This window comes from Paramormyrops kingsleyae, chromosome 6 (assembly GCF_048594095.1).
Source record: "Paramormyrops kingsleyae isolate MSU_618 chromosome 6, PKINGS_0.4, whole genome shotgun sequence".
Taxonomy (NCBI): Eukaryota; Metazoa; Chordata; class Actinopteri; order Osteoglossiformes; family Mormyridae; genus Paramormyrops; species Paramormyrops kingsleyae.
Window position 1 is genome coordinate 11410271 of NC_132802.1, and position 18532 is coordinate 11428802.

Below are 18532 nucleotides of genomic sequence, written 5' to 3' on the forward strand. Positions count from 1 at the left end.
GCATGCCTCGGTAATGCTCGGATTCATAATAAAACAAAAGGAACACGTTATTATTTATTTATTTGTTTGTTTGTTTATTGGGGAGGAAGGCGTGCGAGGGGAGCTGCTGATTTAGGGGGTACGTCTCCCCCCCTGGCCCCCCCTATTTCTAACGCACTGTCATCCATATTGTTTCACACCATCTGTATTGTTTAGTGCTGTCATTAGTCTCTGTAACCCCGAGCGGCTGACTGACGAAGTATCCCAATATACCTGCTGCACATGGCCAATAAAGTCCTCGACTCTTGAGATCTTTCCCTCTTTCCCTGCTGTTTTCCAGACCATCTTAGCAGGCTCTGATCCAGTCAACGTGAAACTGTTCTATTTTACAGGCACCCAAAACTATTCACCCTAATGATAGCACCAACTAATAAACACGAGACTATGACTGACGAAAACGCATCACTCACTATGACTAAGTGCCTGTGAATAAAACCATTTCCTCTTATCGCACTTACGGTATGAAAGAGTACATTTCAACGTGTCATTAATCCACCTTACCATTATGAAAAAGTAGCATGTGAAACAGATAAATCAATTCACCTCATAAAGCATTACAAAAGTGAACCATCTATTACGCATACATATATAAATTGTAAAACTGAAATCATTTGCATTTAATGTCTCCTTGTTTTAACCCACAGTGAAGCACATTTTAACAAATACACAGCCTTTTAACAAATTCACGTTTTTAAATTATCAGTCACCAAGTTGTTACAACGCTCAGATTAAATTGACAGCATAATGGAACTTGACTGGTAGTCCAGTAATATAAACAGCACCTTTGTCAGTCAACGATACTGACAAACGTTATATCCCGTATCCTTCCAGAGCACATGCGTCATCTTAGAATGTAAAATCCATTTATATTGTCAGAACCCTCCTTCGTGGGAATTATTCCTGTAGATAAATACATATTAGCTGTTTTATGGCCCTTGTACATATTTATACTGCTCATCCCTCCTTCCATCCCTCCTTCCAGCCATCCATCCAATAATATTGCTTATGCTCGGCGGGGTCACAGGGTGTAGGGACTGCTGCCCATTCCAGACAGCAAGGCAGGGTACATCCTACACTGCACAGGTCCCCATTCCATCCAATATCTATATAGGATGCAGTGTTCTTCTATTAAACCATGAAAATTTCCTTCAGACTAACCTTGGCAATATTTTTTTTCTGGCCAAGTCAAATTATTATGCATAGGATTTTTTGCAGTAAAAACAGATTAGGCTTACAGTATATGACAGAAGACGAACATGTCAAACATGTTCAAAGCAAGGCATTGAAGGTTATTTATGCTGATGAAGACAAGAGGGCACTGAACTTGTAAGTCATCTTTAAAGCCGATAAATCCCTCGTCTGGCCCCCAGCTGCCAGTCACCGGGTTCATAGGTTTTGTTTGGTGCTGCAGATCTTTAACTCAGAGCCACATCCACTGTATTTGTCATATTAATTTGTGAAATGGAATGTAATTTAACCCTGTAGTAAATGGGATAACATAATTCAGTGAAATCTCACTGACTCATAAAAATCTTTGTACCATTTCCATCTCTGCTATTAGTTTAGCTCTTTTACCCAGACTTTGTAAAGCAAAAAAAAAAACAGACTGAAAAGACTTTAATGGCTTTAGCAGCAGTAAGACCATTGTCGCATGTCACCCCATTGAAATTATATAACTATATTATCTAAATGATTATTTTAATATCCTTGCTCTAATTTCACAGTGAAATTGGCTTGAGACTTTTCAGTTTTGTCATTTTGTTAAAAACATCAGAGCCGTGTGAGAGGCGTCCTGTGTTTTTAAATTTGCTAATTGCTTAACACTTTTTGAAGATTAATTACTGTTAAATGGACAAAATAATTGAATAAAGTATATGGAAAATTATGCCTAAATGAACTCAAAAGTTAAGTCCAGGGAATACAATCCTTGGAGAAATATAAAAGTCTGCCAGTTTGTATATTACAGATCCACTAACCCTATACCTACCTTTTCAGTGTATGCGTTACAATGACTAACTCATCAGAAATTATTTAGCCACAATTTTTGTGCACAGTGCCTAGAAAAAAATAAAAAGTTAAAATACATGCAAAGACCACATGGTTTATATTGTATTTATAGCCGCTTTGATATAATTTGCTAGTAAAATGCTTTTATCAAAGGTACGGCATTTTAGATGACATCTGTGTATTAATCCTGTTAGGTCCCCTCTCAATAGAACAACAGCAGTCCCTGCATAGGGCTTCTTTTGATCATCGGGCCAATTCTTTCACCGCTGCACTAGTGTCTGTCCTCAGTAATGGGAGATAACAAAATCAGCTGCCTGCTCCACGTTCTCCAGCGCACACAGAAACAACAACAGCCCATGAGAAACATCATTCATTCATTGCTTAAGGAATTAAAAATATAGGTGTTATACTGTATACACTCACTTTTTATCTCTTACATTATGCAACTTGCATACAGTATGAGATTAACCGTGCAGTGCTCTTGAATATAAGTGGAAATTCACTCCACCTCTCTACTATGAACCTGTGTGTTTGAATTCATAAGTTCAAGATTAGAGTCAGACTGAAGGCACGTACTTTGTACGTAATCTGTGTTATTTTTAATATTGCGGTAATTCTTCTGTAAAATGAGAATCGTTGTGTGTTTTGTAGGGCTTTATATGCCCGGAGAGACACCTTCTGTTAAAAAAGCGTATTACAATGTGATTACCATGAGGCTGTCCCTCATTTGTTGTCTAATGACTAAGGTGTTTCTGCTTTTTAAATGTCTCCATTTGCACTATTTATTACTGTTAATTTAATTAAACCATTAATGTAATCACTCCAGTTATATTTTATTAAAGGCGAAATGCTGCTGTCGCTTTGCTTTACTTTAATGTTTCCTGTCACTGAGCACTTTACCACCTGGAGCGTGGGATGGTGTCTCGGTGAATACCCCTGTCTCTTCACATCTGTGGGCTGAAGATGGATGGCTGAAGGCCTGGACCTCTGTAAGAGCAGCTAAGGCTTCGGTGTCCTTTCTAGCTAGAAACAAAGGCTGCAGTAGTATCTTTCATTTGAAAGCCAGATTGGAAAAGCGCTTTAAAGCATATTCATCTATCATTTGTTAGGCTCTTCTTCTCAACAGGTAATATAAACATACTTCAAAGCCAAAGCAATTTATACTCATTAAGCTAACATTCCAGTGTTTGTTGGCAAAAATGAGCTCAGAGGAAGTAAGAGGCTTTTGGGATGCACAGTCCAAGCCTGCGGTAAATAAGCGTTTATTGCACCAAAAGATGGACACTGGCCCTGAGGAGGCCACTGATTCTCAGAATGTGGATGTGTGCGGTTTCAATCTGCTGACAAACTTGCAGGTGAGTCCGAAGGTGAATTTTCACATTTCTCTTAATTGGCTAACAACTGTAGCCTCAAAAAGATACTTTACCAAAGTTATTAGCTGAATTAGCTGCTTACACACTGTGGTAATGCATTGGAAAACTGTTATTATATTGGGAACCTCCTGATAGATTTACTTATGTATAGAGCTTTTAAATCACCTTTTCTCAATAGCCCTAGTTAAACTGAAGAACTTGTAAATTGAATTAATGTAAATTTTACACATTTCATGGGAGGCTGTAAATGACGGATTATGATTTGTTGCGCAATCTTTTGCCCGACTAGCCGCTAACCTCCTTTTTTGATGGAAGGATTTTTTTGTAGAATCTGATAGGCAGAGGTTTCGACCAATCAGAGGCTGAGTTTTAGTCATTGTACCATTTCCAAGACAGACAATTAGAAGCAATCAGAGGGGTATAGATGGAGATAATAGAGGAGAGGAAATATACAGAAACAAAGAAGCAATCACAAGGGAGCCTTGTTAGATGATGTAACATTGGCCAGAGGTTTAGCTGGCCAAATGTAAACTGGGAAAGATGCCAACAAGACGCTGTGCTGGTTTACAGTTCTCCAATTCATTGCCTTTACCATTACAGGGGGAAAAAAACATTCTGCTTAAGAACTGTTACATTGAGCAGAATTGGCAAAATATTCCTTTGGTGTGACTATTAGAGTTAGCTTTGTCAAGGGAATAGCTGCTTATATGTGATAAGAGGGGTTGGACTCTCATGCCATGGCCACCCCTGCAGGGGATTGTGGGTAAACATGATAACTGATCCCTATCACCTAAAGCACTCCAGCTGCCCAGCTTAGTGTGTCCCTGCTTTTCTTCTGCTACGCTACTCTGGCTGCACTTTAAGTAAACAAAACCCTTATCTGCAAAGTCCGAAGTTTCCATCCAGGTTCTCTGCGATTCTGTTGGCCTCCAAGCTTCTGGACTGCTGGGATTTTATCGGCTTCTGTCCAGTGCAAGTTACTGTCCACAAGACTCTGGGGCACATATATCGCAAGAAGACAAGAGGGAAGCGGGAAACTCCCAAATTCCTTCCTACCTTTTTCCCATCCCCAAACCTTCAGGAATCTCACAATAAAAATTGCTCTTAAGATACAATGATTCCATTTACTCTATCCTTCCAAACTAAAGGCCAATTCATACTTCACTTTTTTGTGTTTGCTTTCGAATGCAGACGAGGGGACGTTACATAAATTTTGTAATCAAGGGTTGGCTGCGACTGTGGTCGGTGTGTGTGTAGCCCAATTTTTATGTCTAGTGGAAACCTTGCATGTCCGTCGTCCACACGTGTGCAAGATAATTGATTAGATGTTTCCAGTAGGTGGCAGTATGGACTTCCATAGATCAGCAGTCAATGGCAAAACAGTAGAGGAAGAACAGTATTTTGCTGTTGTAGTAGTTATGATGAGCAGCTGTATTTGGAGGGATGGAGGTACAAATATTTTATACTGTCCAGACATTATACCAAGATATATTGTGTTTAAAAAAACAGCACTATAATGGCATTTTGAAAAAATGCGCCAAGCGGGTGGGGTCCCAGCTAATTTTGTCATAAGGATGTCATAAGTATTGTGGTATGCCTTATTAACCCCAGCCAAGCCCTGACTAGTAGCTTTAAATCTGTTCATAAAAGTTTACCAGTTTCACTACACTGTTTATATTTGTGTTTGTTGCAATGCAGTGGAATATCACTGCTGCATGTATGCACCAACCGAGACCATCCGCACCCGCAGCCAAATGTAGTATGAACAGAAGCTGTAGTAGTTATGATGAGCAGCTGTATTTGGATATATATATATATATATGGCTCAGTGGGCTAAGCCTGCGTGCTTGTAATCACAAGGTCGCAGATTCAAACCCAGCCTCGGTATGTCTGCGGGTCCTTGAGCAAGGCCCTTAACCCCCAGCTCCCAGGGTGCTGCCATGAGTGGCTGCTTTTCACGGACAGCTTGCTTACAAAAGAGCAAGTTGAGGGAGGTGTAAAAAAAAGACAACTCCCCCCATGGGGATTAATAAAGTGATTATTATTATTTAAATACTGTAGGGTAGATTTTTCTGTTTACCCAACCTGTAGACATATTGTTTAAAACCATATACCACACAAACAATTTAACTGATTAAATGTTATATGTTTATTATATTAAATATTGACAAAATCACAGATGCAGTAACAATAGACCTAATCGATATGCTGAACTCATTAAAGCAAAATTATTGAAAAAAATGTGCTCCCCGAAACACACATTAGCATATGTAATAATTTAAATTTTGTTAATAGGCTTAAATGGAATGTGATCATTTAACAACGTTCTGATCTTAAATCAATGTCCTGCCGATGTATGTGCTAAGCATTAATAGGAAAATTAAAATAATGCAAGTTACTTTCCCTAGTAACTAATTACTTTTATATGCAGTAATTGGTAAAGTAATTGAATTACTTTTGAATGAAGTAACAAGTAACTGTAACTAACCACTAATTTTCTGTAACTTGCACATCACTGATTGCCAGTGACCTCAGACCTTTTTTTATTTATTTTGTGTTAGTTTGTTTATCCATCCGCCCATCTTCCAAATGCTTATTCTCATCAGGGTCAGGGGTTATATATTTATTTTTGTGATTTTTGTGTTTGCTTGTGTCATGGTTTTTTTGCCCCTTCCTGCAATTTAACTGCCCCTGCATATAATGGAATTTTCCCCTTGTGCAAGATAGTGGTACCTTTTGAATTGTGTGTGTTGTCCTGTTCTTTTCCCTTTAAGGCCTGTACCTATTCAGAAAAATATGCTTGTTTATAAAAGCTGCCGGGTAATGATGTAACACAGCACACCCTGGAGTGCGTTTCTGAAAGTGAAACTTCTGGGTTTTGTGTGATGTGCTGAGGTCGAACCTGTTAGAATTTCATTCCGTTATTATACAAAATCTTAAGGAACGAAACGTGACTGGCATCGCAAACCAGCAGAAGAGCCAAAAGCTGAGATGCAATCATACTCTATTGGCTGATCGGCCACCATTGGTCTGAACTGGTCTGAAAGACTTCAGGGGCCCTCTTTACTATTGGCTAACGATGACATCATACCCCATTGTATGCTTTTACTTCTGTAAATGGAGAAATATTTCACCACAGTTTTAAAAAAAAAAAAACTTTCACTTTAAGTTAATTATTCTGGGCTTTGGCAATGAAAATAGTACTATATTCACATTTAAGCAGTTACGTTTCTTTTATGTACCCTTTGGGGCAAATAGCCCATGAATGCACTTGTGCTGTAACTTTGTGGGATGCCATGTGATCTTCCCGGCCCAATAAAATTGCCAAGGGAAGAGACACAGGGTATAAAAAGAAGCATTCATTTCCCATTCACTTACTTTCAATGACACTTGACCTTTTGACAGCTTTTCTTTGCTTCAGAACTCGTGTTGCACACAGAAACATTAAATGTGAGTTCCCAGCATTGCTTTGCCAATTAGTCAGCTTGCTGAGGCTTTCCTTTTTTGCCCCAGATTATATAAGTTTATTTTGTCTGTTAGCTTGGCATCATCAGGTGTATGCAGGCATTAGTTTAATGCAGGAATTTAAAACCCAGGCTCTTCTGTCTTGATGTTGGCCTACACTTAGTAGACCAAACATGTTCTTTCAGTTATAGGCTAGTATGGACTTTCTACAACATTGCTGACACTAATTCTAGACAATCCATGGAGACAATGGTCAATAAATAGACTAATAAGTATTTCACCCGCACGGCTTCTCTGCTACTCCTACTCTTACTGCCAAAATGTTTGTTAGTTTGTGTGGTTTGGCTCTTGCTGCTCTGTTTTTATTAAGAAATGTTTCTCGTTTGAGAACGGCCAGAAGGGTTGGGCAGTTTAGCTGAATGAGTGTGGATGAATAGCCTCTCTCTACAGGTTCTACAAAAAGGGTCACAGAAGTGAATATTTTGTGAGGTGAGCTTCCTGGCACAGAAGTCTGGATTCACAGAAGCGTTGACTCTGTATAACTTCCTCAAACTGCGCCGGTCAGTAGCCAATAAAAAACTATAGCTTAAAGGGGGCTCACCATTGTACAAATTGTCACATAGGGTCTTATATCTTTTTAGTTGGCTGTTTACCATACTTTTTCATCCTGACAAGCCAGCCAAAATTTACAAAAAGACTGACCAAGATATCCAGCAATCCAACATGCCAGGTGGAAAATTCAAGCAGCAGCTCCCTGTTCCAGGGGCTTCCTGGAAGGTCTACACAGCCACGCAGTGTCTTCCATGCTTCATATGCCTTCATTCAGTCAGCCAGATAATGTTGTCACTGGTGTGCTGTCTCCAAAGTCAGCTGCAGTCTCTAACAGCACCTTAACTGTTGACCTATGTGTCATTAGATGGGATTGAACCGAATTGTCAGAAACCAAAATGCAGTGAAGGTGCTTAATTGGCCACAAAAGGATTCGGACCCAGATATTCAAAGACACTGAAGCCTACAGCCAGCACCTTAGACCACTCAACTGCCATCAGTTAACAGCAAGCAGCAAACAAGCAAACTTCAGATAAATCACTTACGAGATCCAGTACCAAAATACTTCACAATGTCTTTATCACAACCAGAAGAATGCAACTTATTGCTAAAATTAGTTTCATATGACAAAGTCTGGAGCTTATCCCAGGAAGTACAGTGCATGAGCACTCCTGGATGGGATGTCAGCCCATCGTAGGGAATGCAGTCACATACTGCATGTCTTTGGGAGAAGAGGAAGAGGAAGAGGAAGCCCAAACAGTAAGTACATGCAAACTTCACACCAAGAAAGCCAGTGATTAGAGCGGAACTGACAACCCTGACAGTCGGAGGCAACAGTGCTAATCACTGAGACTTTATGCTCCACACAGTGATTCAAACTGCATGAAAGCAACACATTTTCACAAGCGAGTTTCTCACAAAAACTATCGTCAGAAACTGGGGAAAATGAACATTGCTTCATGGTGTCTGCAAAAACAGGGATTAAGCAATACTTGTGAGAAATAGAGTCTCTGGAATGTGTAAATAACAAGGCCAATGACATGCAATTTTTAAAAATGTCCTGATAATGGGAGAAAACAATTGGGGAGTAGTGAGGAAATGAAATGATGAAATGATGCAATGCTGTTTTATTTGCCATTTGCATTGGAATTGTTATTTTTGCATCTCCTATCCTGCGATGGGTTGGTGCCCTTCCTGGGTTATTCCCTGACTTGCGCCCATAGCTTCCAGGATAAGCTTGAGACCCCCTGCAACCTTGAATAGGAGAAACAGGTCCAGAAAATGGATAAATGGCAGATGCTATCTGTGAGACATCCACATGTACAACTGAGAACAAAGTTTGGGTTGTGAATACAGGTTTAGCCATTAATCTGGCACATCTGGATCATTTTTGGAGCTTTTGGTGCAGAGGATTAAGAAAGGCCTATGTTGGTATGCTGGATTCACTATAGATTAACACAGGTCAGCAGGAGGTGGGACCAACCAATCAGATGTCTTGGTCCCGCCTCCTCTAGTTGCCTGCAGTAGACCCACCTCTTCTACAGTCTAATTGGTTATCTCTTTGAACCAATCGTTTTTACCTTCTGCCCTCAGAACATTTCTGTGTAAGTAACACTCCCATAAGCTCTGGGTCCAGCTGATGATGTTTGCTCCGGTCCAGATAGATAGTTCAGATAATTTACAGTATAATCCTAATCACCAATGTAATTTATTAATCACTGCCACTTTAAACCTCAGGACCTTGTTGTCCTACTTGTGTGTTATTGTATTTTGCTTCTATATTGTATATATTATTGTATTGTATGTTATTATTTTCCTGTTATTACAATGTATGTACTTCATCATTATAGGCAGTTAATCTCAAGGCACAGGCATTGTACAGTGATAATGAAGAGTTTAAATCCTTGAATCCCGAAATAAAATATAGCAGGAAGATGGGAAAACGGGAAAAAACAGGTTTGTATTATTGTGTGTGCATAAAACTAAAATAAATATTTACTGAAGTACTCATCTGCCACAATGAATAGGTGAAATACGACATACGGCTGCTCATGCGTATCTTCTGAAACAACTGACGTAGTCCCCAATAAAATCTTCCTCCATGTGACAAAATTAGGGCTTTACTTCATTGTTTAAACCCCCTTTTTCCCACTGGATTACCAAATGACCACTTTCTTCAGTTCAACTGACTGTTGCCCTGACAACAGCCAGACTTTTGGCTGGGGGCTCCCAGTGTACAATGGGGTCAGTGTGAATGGGAAAGACTGCACGAGTCATATTTTTGATGGCAGGGAACAGAATATGCACAGTGGGCCGAGGCCGTGTGGACTCGCCCTGCATACGCTGGAGGCAGTTTTTCACAGGGGGAAAAAAAATCAACAATGAGCTCCATCGGCAAAAAGGCAAGCAAAGCCAGGCGATTGTCAAAAGGGTGATTTATGGGTAATAACCCCTGTCATGGTCTCCCTCCGTCACACTGGTTAGCCACCTTCCACAAATCCACTTGTTGATGTATAACATCACTTGTTAGCATTGAATGTCATTTCAGCTTCTCAGTAAAGCCTACAGGGTTAAAAGGGGGGGGGGGGCGGAGATTGCTGAGCTAAAGTCATCGTTGAGGCCCCTAAACTCAGAGCCCTGTGCTACAGCCTGTATGACCTTGTGAAGTATGACCTTGAAAGATTGCATTGGCCTTGCCTTCATTCTGGAATATTCTATACCCATGCTTGTGTCCCACTGAGAGGTTCTAGTACACTCACTGGGCAAAAGCTAACAGTCCTTAACAGCAGCACATTTGACCTCATTGGTTCTCAGACCCATGTGATCACCATATGTCATCCAATCCTTGACCTCGTTCAGACAGGGGTAGGGGAGGGGCCAGGAAAGAATGGGAAAGCCAGATACTACAAAGACAGAGAAAGTGATGGACACTGCAGCTGGATAAAAGTCATGAACCATTGGGACTATTGGGAAAGAGACACTATATAGTATAACTCAAATTCAGTAACACTTAATTGATTGGGTTATGTCCTTAGGTCACTGTTGGGCAACTGGACACAAAGGAACAAGGAACAAAGTTTCCACCAACCTTGGTCATGTGGCTTAAGCATCCTGATTCTGAGCACACGGTGATGAAAATCATTTAGAGGAAATGGTGGAAAAATCAGGAGGTGATGCATGGAGGATCTGGAGATACAGTGGGGGCGGGGCGTACGTTGGAAGAGATGCGCTGCTCCGGGATGTGGATTAGGGTCTGTGCCTTGGATTTGGGGGAGGGGGCGCATGTTAGAGGAGGAGGGGGCAAGGGGGGTGAGTGGAGGGTGGGAGGGGGCGTATTTGAGCAATAAATGGAGAAGGAGGTGCAGAGTGGCAGAGGGAGGTGGAGGTACGGGGGGAGTAATCAGACAGGGGTATAAAAGCCCTCAGTACTACTCGGACTCTTGTCTGACACCATTGTTTCCCATCCTCTTCAACTTCTTCAGAGACACCAACGGAGACACAGGAGCCAAACATGAGTTCCTCAGCCGGCGCATCTTCATACCGACGTTCCTTCAGGGAGACTAATTATGGCACCCCCCTTCTCTCCCGCCTGTCTCTATCCGGGGGGCGCTATCCGACCTCTGCCTCTCCCGTATCCTCCCGCCCGGGGGGCCACCGACCACGCTCCAGCACCCCCGCACCCCGGCTTGTCTACGACAAGGTGGATTTCTCGTTGGCCGACGCGGTCAACCAGGAAATACTGGCGGCGCGTACCAACGAGAAGACGGAGCTCCGGGAGCTGAACGACCGCTTCGCTGGCTTCATCGAGAAGGTGCGCTACCTGGAGCAGCAGAATGCTGGGCTGCGGGCCGAGCTGGGCAGGCAGCAGAGCCGCCAGGAGCCTGGCCGGGCCTGTGAGCTGTACCAGCAAGAGCTTCGCGAGCTCCGGCTCCAGCTGGACCTCGTGGCCAAGGAGAGGGACGGCATCCAGGTGGAGCGAGACAACCTGGCGGAGGACTTGACGCTGCTCCAGCAGAGGTTTGTGCCAACAGGGGGGAGGTTTGGGTATCAAGGGCAACAGGACATGAAGGACAACCAGAGGTTACAGGCTGCAGGGCGACCTAGTTCCCTTGAAGATTGGAGAACTTTTTTCAGAGTGCAGGTATGACACTGAGGAGGTCTGATGTATACGAGTCCATAGCGGTACAGTGAAAACTTTGAATGGGACCATCAGGGGCCAGTTATATTTACAAGGGTGGAGGCACCCTCCGTATTTTATTATTTTGACGTGGGATGGCAGCAGGGGTGGCCACAAATTACACCCCTGCCCCCCCGATCTGCCCATGCAGCTAGTAAATGTTAAGCATTTATATGCATATAAATATGGACAATATGGACTCATTTTTATAAACATAAAATGTTTAGTGGTTCTAACTGAATGTTTGTCTCGTGGCAGCAATAGATCAGTTACAAACCTGACCTATCACTGCGTAGCATAACTTTGTTTAGAAGGAGCATTAAATCAAAGACGCCCGTATCACTAAACTGGGGGAAAGCCTTCTTGGACAGAGAAACCTCATTGATGCTGGGAGACTCCTGAGCATTTAGTGTCCATTGTAAAGCCACATGCTGCCTGACCGTGAAAGAAAAAGCACAGATAAATGAGAACGCGGGGGAGGGGTGGCTGGGTATGGATCGGTGCACTGGGGGGGTAAAACACTGCCGTTCTCTTAAAGACTACGTCAAAGGATTTAGTTGCCCCGGCCAATGGTCCAGGAATGCCATTAAGAAGGGGGGGCCCAGCACTGAGCCATGAATTAAAGATGAGCCGCATCTGCCTCTGTCCCTCTGGTCATTGTGTGAGGGGCCAGGATCCAGAATATTACCACCAGATGTTCAGTCACTGTCTTCACAGAGCAGTAAGAAAGTAAACAGGCTCTATTACAAGCGGCCCAGCCCTAAAGAACCTGACAGAGTAATGCATGTAGATGTAGCTTTCAGCTAAACTGAAAGAAGAAGATCAAGAAGAAACTAGAAACTGCTTCTAGACAGTGATGGGAAGGAGCGTCCTACTTCTGGACAGTGACGAGAAGGAACGTCGTGCTTCGAGGCCGTCATGAGAAGGAACGTCCTGCTTCTAGGCCGTCATGAGAAGGACCGTCCTGCTTCTAGGCCGTCATGAGAAGGACCGTCCTGCTTCTAGGCCGTCATGAGAAGGACCGTCCTGCTTCGAGGCCGTCATGAGAAGGAACGTCCTGCTTCGAGGCCTTCATGAGAAGGAACGTCCTGCTTCGAGGCCGTCATGAGAAGGAACGTCCTGCTTCGAGGCCGTCATGAGAAGGAACGTCCTGCTTCGAGGCCGTCATGAGAAGGAACGTCCTGCTTCGAGGCCGTCATGAGAAGGAACGTCCTGCTTCTAGGCCGTCATGAGAAGGAACGTCCTGCTTCTAGGCCGTCATGAGAAGGAACGTCCTGCTTCTAGGCCGTCATGAGAAGGAACGTCCTGCTTCTAGGCCGTGACGGAAAGGAACATCCTGTTTCCAGACAGTAATAGCTTCTTTTGCTATTGTTTAATACATGCTAAAAAAGGGACAGAGGCGATTGTTATGATGGTTACCCTGGGTGTGATACCTGGCACCTTTCTGACTGTAGCTGCACTTTCCAGAAGTGAACCTGCTGCCACTGTGATGCATTGTTTTTCTGAGAGTAGCTGTGCATCTTCATTGCTAAGCGACTGGAATTTTCCCTATGGTAATTAGCCTTTTCTATTCATAAATCTATCCAAACTGGGAGACTATGTGATATCAGAGGGGTGACAAGCAGACTAATTCAGGTCAACTTTCCTTTCCCAGTTACTATATTTACATTCAATGTATTTAGCACACTCTTTAATCCAAAGCAACACACATTTTTTTGTGTAAACAGACTCAGCCAGTCCCTGTAACAATTTGCGGTTACAGGCCTTGCTCAAGAAACTCAACGGTGTAACCATTCTGCCAACCAGGGGATTTGAACTGAATTTCCAATTTGAATTTGAACTTTCATTTTGGTGACGTACACACATTCATAAATATCCGTATATACACATTGACTGAAAAGGTCTAGGCTGAAGTTTTACTGTATTATACCTAACCTTTTTACATAACATTTTCTAATAGGTAACCCTTTCACTATTAGTTTAACCAATATAAATAATAATAATAAAAAAAAACTTCCAAATTGTTCACACAATGTTTAGTTTTATATTTAGTCTTATTTTAAAACATTTTTAAACAGAGTTCACATTCTGAATTCCTATTCTAAAATTCTTGAACTTTGACAGATATGCATCTATCTTTTTATATTTGCCCTTACCCTTGTTTTTTAAAACATACCTCTTTCCTTACCTCTGCCAGCAACCTTCCTATCACAGATACAGGGTCTCTGTGAGCCACACACTTCCCCAAAACTACACTATGTACCGCCATTGTATAAGATTTCCTTTTGACGCTCGGTGCTGGACACCAATCCCAGCTTATTCCCGCTCACAAAGTCTGTGCTTCTTCCTTCCATCCTCATGTCATGTGATCCTGTTCTCCACCCCGCCAACATGCCAATCAGAAACGCCCGGCAACCACATACTGCATGATGGGAAGGCGACAGAAGATAGCAGATTGGCGTAACTGTAATGAATGGCTGTTGGTGGGAGCCATGACGCACGCAAGCGTCCTCCTGAAGTGCATCTTAATTATCTCAGGCAGGACAAAATACAAAAGGCTGGACTCTGTGGAGAAGTGTGTAGGAGGGTGAGAAGAGCTGAGAGCCACAGTACTAATGGCCTGTTACTGAACATCTGACCAATCCCCCAACACCACGGGAAGGCGAAGGTCAAATGAGTCCTTCTCCAAACCAATTTGCAAATTCTGCAGGCAGGGGAGATTCTAGGATTGTTTTAAAGCAGAGGCATAAAAGGGGCCATAATTGATGGGCCATCTTTATTATTAGCCAATGATATGTTTTGAATTGGTGAGTGGAGAGGGCACTCCGGGAGCCAATCAGCTTTGAGCTGGGATCAGAGCCCCTGTAGCCCCGCCCCTGTATGAAGGGCAAAGGCAGCTGGTATAAGGGGCACAACTGAAAACGGGCAAGACAAGCGGAGTTTAATCTGAACATCATGCATGTTTTTGCAGCCAGCTAACACAAATGCTTGTCCTGTTACTCACCCCCAGGCTAGAGGAAGAGGTACAGAAGAGAAAAGAAGCAGAGAGTAACTTAGCCCTCTTTCGAAAGGTAAGTAAAGAAACCAGCATTTCTTACCAAATGACCCCTGTGTAGGATATCTGGATCATAACAGAACTAATCCCCAATATCTCAAAGGATGTGGATGATGCCACATTGACTCGCCTAGGGCTGGAGAGGAAAATCGAGTCTTTGATGGATGAAATTGAGTTCTTGCAGAAAATCCACGAGGAGGTGAGTGCTGCCCTCTAGTTTGTATCCATTGTATTGCAGGCAGCACCATGGGAGAAATGAAATGATGACTTATTCGCCATTGCCAACAGTACAGCTGTGTTGGAATGCTTTTCACATATCCACTCTTGCTCTCCTGAGACATACACATAGGTGAGAGTAACACTTGGGGTCAATGCACATGGTCAGCAATTTATCTAGCAACCTAGGAGCATTTTAGGGAGTCAAGGGCTCAACAGACATGTGACTTTTCTGCCGAGATCGAGATTTGAACCTTCCAATCCCAGGCGCCACTGAGCCCCACAGTACCCAAGGGCAAAACTAATTTCTAATAATTATAACCACAATTAATAAAGCATATGAAACCTGGAACCTCAAGTAAGCTATAATTAGGCATTAATAGCGGCCCTGCCCTCAGCACCCCCCACATTTGGCTTATTCCCGCACCCTCCAGGAGATCCATGACTTGAGGATGAGCATGCAGACCCAGCAGCAGCAGACAGAGGTGGACACCACCCCCAGGCCCGACCTGACTGCAGCTCTGAGGGACATCCGGGCCCAATATGAGAGCATCACCTGCAAGAATATCCAGGAGGCTGAGGAGTGGTACAAGTCCAAGGTGAGTAGGACTCACATACACCTTGACAGGTGACAGGCACCAGCCAATAAGGATCCTTTAAGGAGCCAATAAGGATCTGTTATTGTAAAATGTATGGCTGTGTCAATATCAAAGAAACTCAACAAACTGTGACTATGAGCCGGATGAGAACCTCAGTGTGTTTCAAGATCCGCAACCTTGCTATGAAACGGAATTTTTTTCCCAGTTCATTTTCCTGTCCTCTGAATGTACCGTGCAGGACCATAGGGTCACTGGTTCCAACTACATGCTGATTGGCCCCCACAGTGTCACCTCCCCTGTCAGTGACTGATTCCAAACAAATCATTGGCTAATGATAAGGATGGCCCTTCTTTATGAATCGCCCTCAGAAGCACCATCCTGTGTGTATCTTTAATGGCACAGATTGCAGACCTGACTGAATCCGCAGCCCGCAACATGGAGGCGATACGTCAGGCGAAGCACGACGCTAATGAGTCCCGAAGGCAGATGCAGTCGCTGACTTCCGAAATGGATGCTCTGAGGAGCACGGTAGGGCTCCACCACTGCTGGGTCAAAGACTCCATGATATATGTCATTAGCTACTGTGTTGCATGCTGGTTCTTTCCCCTCTCCTGTGTTCCTTCCTTATTATATACCCGGTGACATCCCCATATCTCACTGTGGGTGAACCGCACACCCTGATTGGCTGTAGAATGAGGCTCTGCTGAGGCAGATGAGGGAGATGGAGGAGAAGTTCGCCGAGGAGACGAGTGGATACCAGGGTGCCGCGGCTCGCTTGGAAGAGGAGATCCAGCGACTGAAGGAGGAGATGTCACGCCACCTCCGCGAGTACCAGGATCTCCTCAATGTCAAGATGGCCCTGGACATTGAGATCACCACCTACCGCAAGCTCCTGGAGGGCGAGGAGAACCGGTACTGAATCTTCTTACTTTGTGACCGTATTAATCAAGTCAAGCCAAAGTCAAAGTATCTTTAAGGTTGCCTCAGCTCCATGATACGCGAGTCATACGGTGAGATGAAATATCGTTTTTCTTGGTCGTAGTGAAAATACAAGTATATGTAAAAAACATAAACCATGAGAAATATAAGACACCAAATTAAAAAATTATGGAATTCAACACTCAAGACAAAATAAGACGTAAAACACAGTATAAAAATCCAGATCAATGAAAATATGTTTCATGACTGAGGTTGTTCATGGAGAGTAGTTTCCATCCTAGGCAGGAGACCCTTTGGTCTGAGTCCAGGAGGTGCACATACAGTATGAGGCTCTCTGTAGTATTTCTCTCTCATGGTTAACCATCAGGTGAATCCATCACCCCTTTGTCTGCCTCTTTCCTATAGAATAACAGCTCCTGTTCACAACTTCTCCTCCCTTAACCTACGAAGCACAGGTGAGGATCTGGAACACACCTGCATTGAAGACGACTCACAGGCACACTGGCTGACAACCACATAAACACTAAGACCCAGGCTAACACACCCTATGTGGGGAGGTCATGTCGTCAAAATCCCATGGCTGATGGAGAAATCATATCACTGTTAGGACCTTGAACAAGACCCCAATTGCTCCAGGGACCCTGGAAGACCGTGCTAAATATATATATATATATGTACACACATCACAACCAACAAAACTTATGTATGCATGCAGCTCCTGAATGTGCCATTCTGTCCTTCAGTGTTGACCTGCAGCTCCATCCCACCTCATTGCAAATTAACTCATCCTATGTTGCCATCTCCTCTACATAGAGTTTGACCGCACCCTAGACACGCAGACCAAGCGGATGCTGCTGATCAAAACCATAGAGACACATGATGGAGAGGTCAGCAGTCTCAGCACATTCCAAACTGTTCAAAAGCACCACCTGTCAGGATATTTTCATATTTTTTGTTTGTTTTCAGTTTTCACATGGCTATCCAACTAACCCCCTGTGATTTCCCTCTCCATAGGTGGTCAGTGAGTCCAGGAAGGACAGAGAATTTGACAGAGATGTTTAGAGAAGTGCCAACGTGCTTGTCACAGAAGAAGAAGTAGCCAGTCGAGAAAGGAAAAAGAAAACACGACGAGGTCATACTTCCTTGTCGAATTTTCAACATCTGGAAAATCAGCATTGCAACATACTTAACCAAAAGCTGGGGTGTGTCCTGTAAACTCCAGAGAGAAAAGAAAGAGGAGCATTTTCTCACTTACTGACTGTTATACTGAGAGAAAAAATAGCCTTCCCAAGTGCACCAGCAGTCAGTTTTGTGTTGTTCCTATAGTAACCTCATTGCATTTTGATATCTGTATCTAAGTCAGTAACACGCCCTCACACATTATTATTTTTTAGTCATACCTTAAAAGTATTCTTTGATCTCCACCAATAGTGTTTTGATGCCTTAAGCAACGTCTGCGCATCATAAATCAGGGTTTTCGCCGGAGAAAATTAAAGTATAATAGTCAAATTAAAAAGTGTTATGTTCTTTGCCGTGGGTCATATTAGAGTTACAATCCGTCGGCGTTTTCTGAAAAATCATCCAATTACATCTTAATAAGTATTTAAGAAAAAACACGAATCTGTAATTGTCATTTGTCCGTAAAGATACAATCACTGAGCATGCAAAGGCATATGCATACATGGCCTATATATAAATGCTTGTTGTGTTTTCATGCATACAGTACCATGCAAAATTATGTTTAAAGATATTTGTCAGGGGCAAGTGGCATTTACTTGATTAGAAAATATACTACAAATATACTACAAACTAGCATAGTATATAGAATACTGTAATACACAGAGGCAGAAAAAAATGACCAGTTTCAGGCATGGCATCTTATGGGTGAATAAAAGTACATGAGTCCTATTCTTGGGGGCACTCCAGCCATTTCATGTATTCGTTAAATTTCACCCAATTAATTCACTCAATTGGTTAATTACTTTCATGAGGTATTGATTAGTCAAGCGTGGCATGCTAGCCATGGCCATTCAGGGTGTACTCCTGCTCTGTCTCGTATGCTTCCTGGGAGACCCTCCAGGGGGGGTGTTCCACGAAGAAGGATTTCTCGGTT

The 18532-nt window shown here is 43.0% G+C and overlaps 1 protein-coding gene across 4 annotated transcripts; it reads left to right on the forward strand.

The window, feature by feature from the left end:
• The first annotated feature begins 3325 nt into the window (after window positions 1-3325).
• Window positions 3326-18329, forward strand: LOC111855758 (peripherin-like). 4 transcript variants are annotated; one of them, XM_023835094.2, is made up of 10 exons: window positions 3326-3401; window positions 10916-11450; window positions 14621-14681; window positions 14769-14864; window positions 15316-15480; window positions 15883-16008; window positions 16172-16392; window positions 16825-16874; window positions 17233-17306; window positions 17434-18329. In XM_023835094.2, the coding sequence occupies exons 2-10, from the start codon at window positions 10945-10947 to the stop codon at window positions 17479-17481; spliced, it is 1347 nt and encodes a 448-aa protein (XP_023690862.1). In that variant the 5' UTR covers window positions 3326-3401; window positions 10916-10944; the 3' UTR covers window positions 17482-18329. The 4 variants fall into 4 exon arrangements, with proteins under 4 accessions (XP_023690862.1, XP_072569748.1, XP_023690864.1 ...); XM_072713647.1 differs by lacking the exon at window positions 3326-3401 and having other exon boundaries at window positions 10814-11450; XM_023835096.2 differs by lacking the exons at window positions 3326-3401; window positions 17233-17306 and having other exon boundaries at window positions 10814-11450; window positions 17434-17526.
• Window positions 18330-18532: the final 203 nt, after the last annotated feature.